This window comes from Oryx dammah, unplaced genomic scaffold, assembly GCF_014754425.2.
Source record: "Oryx dammah isolate SB20612 unplaced genomic scaffold, SCBI_Odam_1.1 HiC_scaffold_14, whole genome shotgun sequence".
Taxonomy (NCBI): Eukaryota; Metazoa; Chordata; class Mammalia; order Artiodactyla; family Bovidae; genus Oryx; species Oryx dammah.
In genome coordinates, this window is record NW_024070198.1 from 41467310 (window position 1) to 41479379 (window position 12070).

At 42.0% G+C, this 12070-nt stretch overlaps 1 protein-coding gene across 2 annotated transcripts in view; it reads left to right on the forward strand.

Annotated features, from left to right (window-relative positions):
- The window catches only part of ACADSB (acyl-CoA dehydrogenase short/branched chain), a 41339-nt gene extending 29955 nt beyond the window's left edge, over positions 1-11384 (forward strand). Inside the window, exons 8-12 of one of the 2 annotated variants that reach the window (XR_005723555.1) lie at positions 2822-2911; positions 4315-5521; positions 6030-6110; positions 6832-6931; positions 7664-11384. Coding sequence is in view for 1 of the 2 variants with exons in the window: in XM_040254949.1 (XP_040110883.1) it covers positions 2822-2911; positions 4315-4452; positions 6832-6931; positions 7664-7734 (399 nt within the window). In the remaining variant the exon portion in view is untranslated. The remainder of the gene's footprint in view (positions 1-2821; positions 2912-4314; positions 5522-6029; positions 6111-6831; positions 6932-7663) is intronic. The other variant, XM_040254949.1, reaches the window with a different exon arrangement.
- Positions 11385-12070: the final 686 nt, after the last annotated feature.

Sequence of the window (12070 nt, forward strand, 5' to 3'; positions counted from 1 at the left end):
GATTTTGAAGATACTGCATATATCAACTATTTGGAGTAGTAAAATTATAATTTTACTCTAGATTTTTCTTCACTGCTGTTAATCTGCTAAAAATATTCTTAGCTCAAAACTTAACCCATGTTTCCCACAAAGCACAGATAACATATCAGTAAAGAGAACTGGCTTATCTTTTCATTTTAAAGTGTTTCTGTGATTCAGCTTCATCAGATACGGCATTAAAAACTATAGCACTGGATTTTGTTCTTCCCAGACACATAAATAATATAGATGGCCGGCAGTAAATACACAGCCTGGGCTTTAGTCTAATTACTCCAAGTTATCATATAACCTAATTAAAAGTTAAGGTCAGAAAGAAGAGAAACGAAGAGTAAGGTCTGGTAGTTATTGTTTCTTGATTAATACTGTGAATGCCTTTTAGAGAAGGAGGCACCTGTAACAGTGACTTGAAGGTGTCCATCCTCAAAACTCTATAGTTGTAAAGAATTTTAGTTTTTCACTATTTATAGTGAACACATTGTACACTGTTTTGGAAAAGCCTGTGTTGACTGACAAGTGATTACTACAATTTGTGTCCTTTTGCTATATTGTTGGCATCCTGTGAACTTTAGTTGTAAGAGTTCAGCAGCAGCATCTTCTCTCACAGCCGAAAGTGCAGTGAGTTGCTGCCTCATTTTAATTTGCTTTTGGGGTTTTGACTTGGTTTGGGTTTTGTTCTTAATATAATGGGGCATAATATTCCATCCTCCAGAAAGTTCAAAGTAAAAGGCTGAGGAAAAATTTGAATGAACACTAATGAAATATTGATAAGTTTGTGGGTATTTCCCCCCAAAGCTTTAACTATTGAATTTCTTTTTCCTTTTTCTAAAACCTACATGGTTTGATGTAATTAGATAGTGAGTTAACAGCTACCTAATGTTGAAATGTAGGAACAGTTTATAAGCTCAAATTCATTCAGTTCTGATGGAGATGGGGATGGCAGTGAGACAGTCCAGCTATAACTGCCACCATATCCTGATTTGTTCCTCAAATGTATACACTGATATTTTTACTGGCGCCTCTGTGTCAGTTGTCCCCAACTCCTGCTGTGCATTAAGTCATTAAAGAGTTTTCAGGATGCTGGTGCTCAGGCCCGCTCTCCCTCCCCCTTCCGTCCCACGCCCAGGGTTGGGGTTTGGTTGCTAGACCCTCACATTGTTTGTTTGTTTTTCCACCATTGAACATAATTTATTGAGGTGAGGTTTGTGTAACAAAATTAGTCATTTTAAAGTGAATAATTCAGTAACGTGTTATGTTCCCAATGTTGCTTAGCGGTCACCGCTCTTATCCTAGAACATTTTCGTCACCCCAGAAAGAAGCGCTGTACCTTGAGGGACTCACCCCGAGTGCTGGGTAGACTTACCTTTATGGTCCCTCTCGTCAGTTCAGTCTAGTCACTCAGTCGTGTCCAACTCTGCGACCCCATGGACTGCAGCAGGCCAGGCAGATGGAGGGTTCTGACAAAATGTGGTCCACTGGGGAAGGGAATGGCAAACCACTTCCGTATTCTTGCCTTGAGAACCCCATGAACAGTATGAAAATGGTCCCTCTCATATTCTGCTCTAAGTCAAGCAGCAAGGGAAGGAGGGTGGCTGAGCATTTGTGGTTCTGGAGAGGTTACTGCTCAGGGCAGCCCCATATCGGTATTTTTATTATTCGAGTTCCCCTAGGTGATTCTGACGTGCTGTCACGGCTGAGAAACACTGCTCCTTTAGGTCCTGACACCCAACCCACGGAAGCTCTTGTCATTCAGTCGCTAAGTCCTGTCTGACTCTTTTCGACCCCGTGGACTGCAGTATGGCAGGCTTCCCTGTCCTTCACCATCTCCCAGAGTTCGCTCAAACTCATGTCCATTGATTCGGTGAATCCGTCCAACCATCTCATCCTCTGTCACCCTCTTTTCCTCCTGCCTTCAGTCTTTCCCAGCATCAGGGTCTTTTCCACTGAGTCAGCTCATCGTAATCGGTGACCAAAGTATTAAAACTTCAGCTTCAACATCAGTCCTACCAGTGAATATTCAGGGTTTTCTTTAGGATTGACTGGTTTGATCTCCTTGCTGTTCAAGGGGCTCTCAAGAGTCTTATCCAGCACCAAAGCTGTTATTAATCCTGATCACATACGAAATGGACCAGAAGATAGAAGGTTCAGAAGCGATAAAATTTCTGAGGCTTAGTTTGTGCCTAGAGACTCAAGCTTAAAGAAGAAGAATCCGTAAAAGTGGGCATAACCACGCCAAAAAGTCTGCCTCCGTGCTGGAGTCAAATGTACTCTTCTTCATAGGAAATTACTCACATTTTCTCCCAATTCACGACTTCATGACTTCCTAATCTAAGCTTACTGACAGTGGCGGTAGAACACAGAGGAAGATGGAACACCCTGCCCTCCTGCCTGCTTAGTCACATCCAACTCTTTGCGACCCCATGGACTGTAGCCCACCAGGCTCCTCTGTCCATGGGATTTCCCAGGCAAGCATATGGAGTGAGTTGCTATTTCCTTCTCTGGGAAGTCTTCCCGACCCAGGGATCGAACCTGAGTCGCCTGTATTGCCTGCATTGGCAGGCATGTTCTTTACCCTCTGAGTCATCAGGGAAGTGTTCTCCCAATTACTAGAACTTAAATTGTATAAATGCAGTGGGTGAATGTCATTAACATATGCCTCACCATCTTGGTATGCCTAGTTCTTTCTCTGCCCCAACTTTTCCGTTTGCCTATAAAAAGAATTTGTAACCTGAATAATTAAGAACATAAACTATTAATAAAAAATAAATTCTGATTTTTTTAACAGATGCTGGGACTGGCTCAAGGCTGTTTTGACTACACTATTCCATATATTAAAGAAAGGGAACAATTTGGCAGAAGGGTATTTGATTTTCAGGTATGTAATTATTAGCATCTTTCTACTGTTCCATACTCTCTTGTCTTCCTGTTAATGAAAAGCTTCGTTACAAAGCCACAAGGGAATCCTCTCGGGGATTTTAATGGGAGAGGCACAGGGAGGAAGAAATAGGTCTCAGTGTGTATACTTGTGACTGCATTGACCTTCTCCAAGGGCAGAACAGTAGTCCTTGAGGCCTGATTATGGCATGATTCAGGATACACCGGTGAGCACTTGGGAGCTGCCTCCTCATGGCTTCCAAATTCCAGAGCCTGGGGTTTGTGGTCAGACATCCTGGATTAGAATCCTGGTTCTTTGTCTTGCTGGCTTAGTCCTTGAGCATGTTACATCACCTCTGCAAACTTCAGCTGCTTCATCTGTAAAATAAAGATAATACTACATACTCTTCAGGATGATTTGGAATCAAATAGATGTTTTAAGGGGCTTCTCTGGTGAATCAGATTGTAAAGAATCTGCCTGCAGTGCTAGAGACTTGGATCCCTGGGTTAGGAAGATCCCCTGGAGAAGGGAACAGCTACCCTCTTCAGTATTCTGGCCCACAGAGTTCCATGGACAGAGGAGCCTGGCAGGCTACAGTCTGTGGGGTTGCAAAGAGCCAGACACGACTGAGCGACTTTGACTTTCTTTCAGATGTTTCAAGTGCTTGACACAGTATTAAAAATAACACATTTTTAAACATAATTCTACGATAATTTATCTTTTAAATCTTCACGTGCATGCTAAGTTGCTTCAGTTGCATCTGACTCTTCTCGACCCGATGGACTGTAGCCCGCCAGGCTTCTCTGTTCATGAAATTCTCCAGGCAAGAATACTGGAGTGGTTTGCCATGCCCTTCCTCAAGAGAATCTTCCCTACCTAGGGATCAAACCTGCATCTCCCACGGCTCTTACATTGCAGACGGATTCTTTATCGCTGAGCCACCAGGGAAAGCTTTAAATCTCGGCAGTTGTAAACAATTTACATGAGCTTTGAAAAATTTTTCAGAAGCAATATGTGGAGCAGTTTATTTTAGATTGCAGGTTTTAAACTGCCTTCTGGTGGCTCAGACAGTAAAGAATCCGCCTGCAATCAGGAGACCTGGGTTTGATCCCTGGGTTGGGAAGATCCCTTGAAGGGGATCTTCAAGGAAGAAGCCCCTTGAAGGGGCTACCCGCTCCAGTATTGTTGCATGGAAAATTCCATGGACTAGAGGAGCCTGGCGGGCTACCGTCCATGAGGTCGAAAAGAGTTGGATACAACTAACTAACACTTTTGCAAAATGAATGTTTATTTTTGGGCAAGTATGTTTTGAGTCTGTCATTGTTCCATGTACAGGCAGGATTTTGACAATGAGCTGTGTTTCCAGAAATTGTGATTCTCTACATTGGATCTGACTATTCCAGGGGCTCCAACACCAAGTGGCTCACATGGCCACCCAGCTGGAAGCTGCACGATTACTCACATACAATGCTGCGAGGCTCTTAGAAGCTGGGAGGCCAATCATTAAAGAAGCATCTATGGCCAAATACCATGCATCAGAGGTAAAACAAGCAAGAGTAATGCAGTCTTTAAAAATTTTTTTTTAATTTTTATTTTGTATTGGAGTATAGCTGATTAACAATGCTGTGATAGTTTCAGGTTGCAGTCTCTTAATTTTTAAGATATTTATTTATTAACCTTGTCATTTAGGAATGTTGCTTGAACATTTGTTTGTTTTTCAAGTAAAATAACATGGACCTTCTAGTTCCTACACAGGAAATGCAAGAAAGTAAAGCTGCCATAGGAGGTACTTTAACTCTGTAAGGTTTCCATGTTCCCATGGCTCTCGGGTGGAAACCAAGTCACCCAGTTCAGGTGGAAACCCCACTGTAAATCCCTAGGTGGGCCTCAGCTGAACACTGGCATCATGGCTGTGGTTCCACGTTGGGGCGAAGCGAATGCCCTGGAGGTAACGTGAAATAGAAAATAGCAGGAAGATATCATCCTCGTGTTGACTGTACTCTGCATGTAACACATTGGACTTGGGCTGAAACTTGGTCATATCACAGGACTCAGCAGTGTGTTAGTCGTTCCCTGGCCTCAGATATTTCTTTAACCCCTTCATTCCCCGGTCTAATCTTGTGCCTCAACCTCCTTTCTGAGCTCCAGACTAACAGATCCGCTTCTGCTTTACCCACCCCGTCCCCCTCCCCTGAACGCCACCCTCCCTTCCCACCCTGCACAGTCACAAACCTGAGTCCCCTCAACGCCCCTCCTTTGCTCCCACTCCCTGTTGAATCCGTCATCCGTTACGAGAATTCTGCCCCTCAATTTGTCTTGAATTTGTTTCTCTCTCCCCTGGTATTTATTACCAGTCATCTAGTCCAAGCTGTGCCACGTCTTTACCAAACCACTGGAGGCAACTTCTAACTTCTCGTTAGTCCTTGTGGCTTCCTCCAGTCCAGTGTCCCTTTCAAGGTGTCCATGAGGCCATGTTATGCTCCAGTTTTAAACCCTTCAGTGACTCTTCACAACAAATGGGACCTTTTTATTCACCTATTGTTGCTTTGAACAAATTACTGAAAATTTAGTGCCTGAGACAGGACAGTTCTATCGTCTCACAGTTGTGGGGTAAGACATCTGAAATGAGCCTCACAGGTGGTGCAGTGGTAAAGAATCTGCCTGCAATGCAGGAGATGCACAGAGACTCGAGTCCGATCCCTGGGTCGGGAAGATCCCCTGGAGGAGGACATGGCGACGCACTCCAGTACTCTTGCCTGGAGAATCCCATGGACAGAGGAGCCTGGCAGGCTACAGTCCATGGGGTTGCAGAGAGTTGGACACGACTGAGCGACTGAGCACACACACGCACATGCATGCACGTTCACACACACGTGTCTGCACACACGTGTGCATGCTCACACACACAGGGTGAAATTTGAGTGTCAGTGGAGCTGCCTTCCTAGGGGCTCTGGGGGAAAGTCCATCTCCTCTTCTTCCCCAGCTTCTAGAACCCACTCGCTTTCTGAGTCTCAGGGCCCCTTCCTCCGTCTTCAGAGCCAGTAGTGGGTTGTGTGTTTAGCTCTTCCTGTGTCTGTGGTCACGTCACCCTTCTCTACTTTCCTCTTTCCCTTATAAGGACCCTTGTGATGGCACGGGACCTGCCCGGATAACCTGGGATCATCCCTTAACTTAACCGACCTGCAAGTTCCTATGCCATGTAGGTGATGCACATTTATACTTTCTGGGGATTCTCCTGTGGACACCTTTGGGGGCCAGCAGGTTATTTAAACTGCTCACATCACATGAGGCCCACTGCTGCCCACACCCATTCCCTGTTCACAGCTTACCCCAATCCCACCCCATTGGTCCTCAGGCCTTGGAGCTCGATGAACCCACTCCCCCCTTGGAGCCTTTCTACGTGTCAGTCCTCAGTTTGAAATGTCCTTTGACTTGTCCTTTAGTTGTCAGCGAGGCTGTACCTTCCTCACCCATTGCCCCATCTAAACTGTGGCAGCTTCTCCCGCAGGCTCTTCTCTGACCCCATACAGTTTTTCAGTTTCGGTGATCGTGGTTCAACATCTGTCTCTCTGAAAGACCAGCAGGACCAAAAGGGCCGTGACCGGTCAGCACCCAGACATTGTGGCTGGCAGAGTGGATGATACAGGAAGGCTCTTGGTTAACATTTGCTGAGTAAATGACACCGTCAACAAGTGTACGAGTCTAAAACAAAGACCGTAATTGTCTTAAGAAAAGAAGAATTTTATGAATAGGAAATTTTCCATAAATGGTATAGAGACTGGGATGAAGAAACGTTAATTTACAAAATAACCTCGATCCTTCCAGTTGCCAATGGCAGTGAATCCATGTTACTAAGAATATTTTAGAGTGTCATGTGTAAGTTATGTGGTTTCAGCGTCATTTGTGCTTCTTTTTGGTAGCTTGCAGGCCTCATTACCAGCAAGTGTATTGAGTGGATGGGAGGCGTGGGCTACACCAAAAGTTACCCTGTGGAAAAATATTTCCGAGATGCGAAGATTGGTAAATAGAGATTTTAACATTTATTTTGTTTTATTTGACTCTGTAGGTGTTTTAGGCTGTTGTATTGGTTTGATATTTTTATTGTTGTTACTGGTACCTAGGCAGAGGCACTTTTAATCTCTTCAGTTACTATGTTTCTTGGTTCTCATTTTTTTGTGGCTGGATTTTTCCCCCTCTACTTCTTCCTTCAAAAAAGTAGGTTTATTATTTTTTAAACATCAAATTGTCTTTTTAAATGCCTCATGGCCTCTGAAGGCCTTTCAATAAAACCACAACAAATTCTACTGTCTTAATTTTTCTTTTACTGAAAATGTTAATATTTTTGATTGGCTTAATGCTGTTGCTGGAAGCTCAGTTCTAATTTTAGACATTAAGTGGGTAACCAATCTTGAGCGTTCCACTGCTCTACTGCCAGGTAGGAAGATAGAAACTCAGCAGTTATAAAAGCTGCCTATTCCCAGGAAACCATCCAGGCTGGTGCATTGATAGTTTAGGAACGGGAAACTTCACCTGTTTAATACTGATTCTGGGAATCTGTAAATCAAATGGAATATTGTGATCTTTTAGGTAGAGTTACCTTGTCAAATAATACCACATTGAGGGGACATTGAATAGTGTTCCTGGTAAAGTTTTATAGCAAGTGCAGAGGTGGTGTTTGCAGACCTGATTCTCGTACAGACTCTTTTACTGTGGCTCCACTCCTTTATGTTCCTTTTCTCCCCTTTCTTTAAGGCACAATTTATGAAGGAACTTCAAATATCCAGCTGAACACCATCGCAAAGTGCATCCGTGCGGAATACTGACAGGACAGCCAAGGAAGTGGGCCCTCCCTGGTGCCACTGGTGTTAAACTCTAAGCTCTGTGCCTTGTTGGGGGCTGTGGACCTCCATCTCACTGAACGATTTCATTTGAGCCCTTCATCTTGGATCTGAGACCCTTTCTGTCTTTTCTTTATAATCTGCTTAACTTAGGCACAGAAAATCATTTTTAAAATTTGGGAAGAAATGTACTCGTATTTTCTCCAAAACTACTTTAAAAGCTCTGTATGCATTATCATTCTAACTTCAGTATACAGAAGTTTCACTTTATTAGAATTTGGGAAAATAAAGACAGTTTAAGTCTTTCTTGCAGATATGGCTATTTTATATCATTAGTCAAAGAGACATTTGTGATCTTTGGCAGTTCTATAGAACAAACAGATTCAATTCTAAGTTGCTAAACTAGGTAGACACTGATAAAAATTTATTTAGAAAAATATAAAAGTTTTTGGAAAAGACTCATTGGAAAAGACCCCAATGCTGGGAAAGATAGAAGACAGGAGGAGAAGGGGACGGCAGAGGATGAAATGGTTGGATGGCATCACCAACCGATGGACATGAATTTGAGCAAGCTCTGGGAGTTGGTGATGGACAGGGAAGCCTGGTGTGCCACAGTCCATGGGATCGCAAAGAGTCAGACACAACTGAACTGAAAAGTGTTAGTTCTGAATATAAGAAAGTGAGTGAAAAATGAGGGTATAACTCTATAGTTTATATAATTGATGAAAATATTTTAACAAAGGAAAGCAATGTAATTTGTTACTATAACTGACCAGTGTAAAAGGTATCTTTTATGATAATTTCAGTAGACCATTTTGAAAACAAGTCTTGAGGATTTCCCTGATGGTCCAGTGGTGAAGAATCTGCCTTGCAGTGCAGGGTACATGGGTTTGAGCCCTGGTAGGGGAACTAAGATTCCATATGCCATGGAGCAACTGAGCCCATACTCGGCAACTACTGAATGTGCGTGCTCCGGAGTCCCCATGACCCAACTAGAGACCCCGTGTGCCTCAACCAAAGATCCCACGTGACAGAAGACCTGATAGCCAAATAAATAAAAAAAAATTTTAATAAATAAAAGATGATCAGACTTAAAAAAAAGTCTCTACATTAGTTTTCAAGTATGAAGTTTAAATAATTTGATTTAATAATCAGAATATACTCAACACTGTAATATTCATTTTACCAACGATGCTGTTTACTTCTGCTTATACTGAATACTTAAGCTTCAATTTAAATTGAATACTGAGTAAAATTGTTTACTCAAGCTTAGTTGTTGAGCTTTATCATGATAGGTAATTCAGAAATTATACTTTAGTTTGGTGATTCTCCAGAGGGGTTGTCTTACCCTCTTAATGAAGTGTATTAAAATCTTGTAAGGAAGGAGAAATACAAGAGAGCTGTAGGGTTCGAAAAGCATATTGAGATATTATAAAAAAGGACATATCTGGAAAGGCAAAAATCTGTTGTTTCACAGTCAAATTATGGAAAAGCAAAGCTCAACAAAATATCTAACTGGCGATGCCACTTCTTCAGTATCAGGGATTCTCGACCAGAATAGGATCTAAGTCCTCTGTCCCCTAGCGGGGAGGTGGACAGTGAAAGGCTGAGTGTGTTATATTTCCTGAGACAGGGCAAGGATTAGAGGTGTTGGAGAATGTTTCAACGTTCATCCAGTTGTTTAAAGCAATCACTGCTGTCAAATGGGAAGCACTTTAGTACTTTAATGAAAGGATGATGTTTATTAAGAAAACTTTACATTTTCAAAGTAATTTTGCTTTACCCATTCATATTCTTCAAATTTGTATAATGCGTATCATGGTTAAGTATTCAGAATTGTGTAAGTACAGTGGAGATAGGAGTTACGTTAGAATATTAGAAAGAAATATGGACAAATTTAGACCTCCGATCAAAAGAGATTAAGTTTACTTAACTTTCAGATAGGGAGCTGACAGAAACTAGTCATTCAGTCTTTCACAACAAAGGACAGTACTCTGATAAGGAAAGTAGGGGATGGATGAATCATCCTAAAGCAGGGCAGGGACATCTTTCATTTCTGTGGTTATTTGAGTGAGGTGGGCTTTTTGGATGACAGAGTAGAAACCAACATCAGTAATGCTAACTACCTCCCCTAGAGTTATAAACATGTGAAGCTACAATAAACCTTGTTCAGATTAGCAGTACGAGAGAGGCTTCTGTGTATACCTGAACCTTGAATTTATATTTCATATTAATATAGTTCTAGTTGTGTGTATATTTTTGTGCATGTTCGCAAATAACAACTGAAAATCATGTATTATAGTTCATATCTGTCCCTGCCTTCTTCCGTTAGTGAATTTTGTTATTGTACCATTTACCAAAGAGGATGTAGTGGGTTTTCCTCATAGTTCTTCCATGATAGCTTTTCTTAATAACCATGACTTTGTGTCTAGTGGAAGGTTTTGAGTTTGTGTCTAGTGGAAGGACAAGCTTGTTCACCTCCTGAAACCTGTCATTACTGTTTGTTAATTTGGGGATAGGGCCATTACGGGGCCCAGAAGGAAGAGACTTGAACACAAGCACCAAGTCATATTTATGTGGGCAGAGCTGGACTCACCCCAACTGCCACATCAGTATTGTCAAGAATTTCACTTTACAACACAAAAATGAATCAGTGTCAAAGATTTTAGAATTATGGAAAGCTCCCAATTCTTGGTGTCTCGGTAAAGAATCTGCCTGCAATACAAGAGATCAGAGTTCAGTCCCTGGGTGGGGAAGATCCTCTGTAGAAGGGAATGGCTACCCACGCCAATACTCTTGCCTGGAGAGTTCCATGTACAGAAGCGGGCTATAGTTCATGGTGTCACAAAAAGACACAGCTAAGTGACTAACACTTCACTTTCAAATCTTAGAAAGACTTTAGAGAACCATCCAGCCAACTCTCTTCATTTTAAAAGTGAAGGATTCATATAGCCCAGAATACTTACCCAAGATCATCCATCCAGGGCCAAAGATAAGACAGAAATCCAAATGTACTGACTCCCAATTCAGTGCTCTTCCTCCTGTTTAGCACTGTCTCTGTTCAACACATTCTGGATTTCATCCTTGTTATATTTTAGTCCTCTTATTGATTTGTTTTAGGTTTAACTGATAAAGGAATAACATTTCAGAAGTGTTAAGACTGATGAGTGTCATTACTTACACTTATGAATCACCTGCCGAATATACCAGCTCTCCTAGGATGTAGCTGGTATGTCAAATGTGAGGATGATTGTAATCACTTGGTTTTATGATTATGGTGTGTTTTAGTAAATGTACTAGTTATATCCTTGCTGATGTATTTTTGCTGATCTTTCAGAAAGTAAAACTTTTGTTATAATGGTACACATCAGACTGTAATCAGTGTTACAAAATCAATATTCTACAGAGAATGAAAAAATAAAGCACTACCTGGAGGTTTTTGCTACTTTAATAAAGCAAAATTGTTTGTTATGCATACAGAAGTAAGAAAACAATGTACTCTTCCCGCAAGACAGACACTGCACCTTTGTTTACCAAGCTGGTAGCTTGCCTGTCATGTAAGCTGATTTTGTTTGTTTTCAGGGAAGAGACCAATTTTAAATTCGTGATGCTAAATAAAATTTTTACCAGATTGATCATCCCCCTCCCCTGCTTCTTTTTAAGGCAAAAAAAAAAGCAGCTCTTCAGTGGAGAGGTCACTTCTTTTGAGCACATCTTCACAGTATGTATGGGGTTTCCCTGGTGGCTCAGACACTAAAGCGTCTGCCTGCAATGCGGGAGACCCAGATTCAGTCCGTAGGTCGGGAAGATCATCTGGAGAAGGAAATGCCAACCCACTACAGTATTCTTGCTTGGAAAATCCCATGGACGGAGGAGCCTGGGAGGATACAGTGCATGGGGTCGCAATGAGTCAGACACGACTGTGACTTCACTTCACAGTATAGCTCACATAAATATCTAGCTGATATTTATGCCTGTGTTTGTAGTATCACTTCTGGAAATCTTGTATTGTCGGACCTTTTCCTCAGTGATACACTGTTGTCTAAGCTCATAGGAGGTTTCAGCCTATCTCTTCCCCATCATTTCCTACAATGTTTTGGAAATCTAAGTATCAGTCCATCTTTACATTTCTCATTCAGCGATGTGAGTCGGGCAGTCACTGCAGCCAAGGGCACAAGGTGCTGTGCGCTCCAGGCTGCCATGCAAAGATGCGTAAGACCATAGTCTTATCAAAATGTTTATGTCAGGTGTCTTTTTTTTCCTGTTCTCATTAGTGAATCCTCACACATAGAAAACCACCAAGGCCAACCCTATGCAAAAG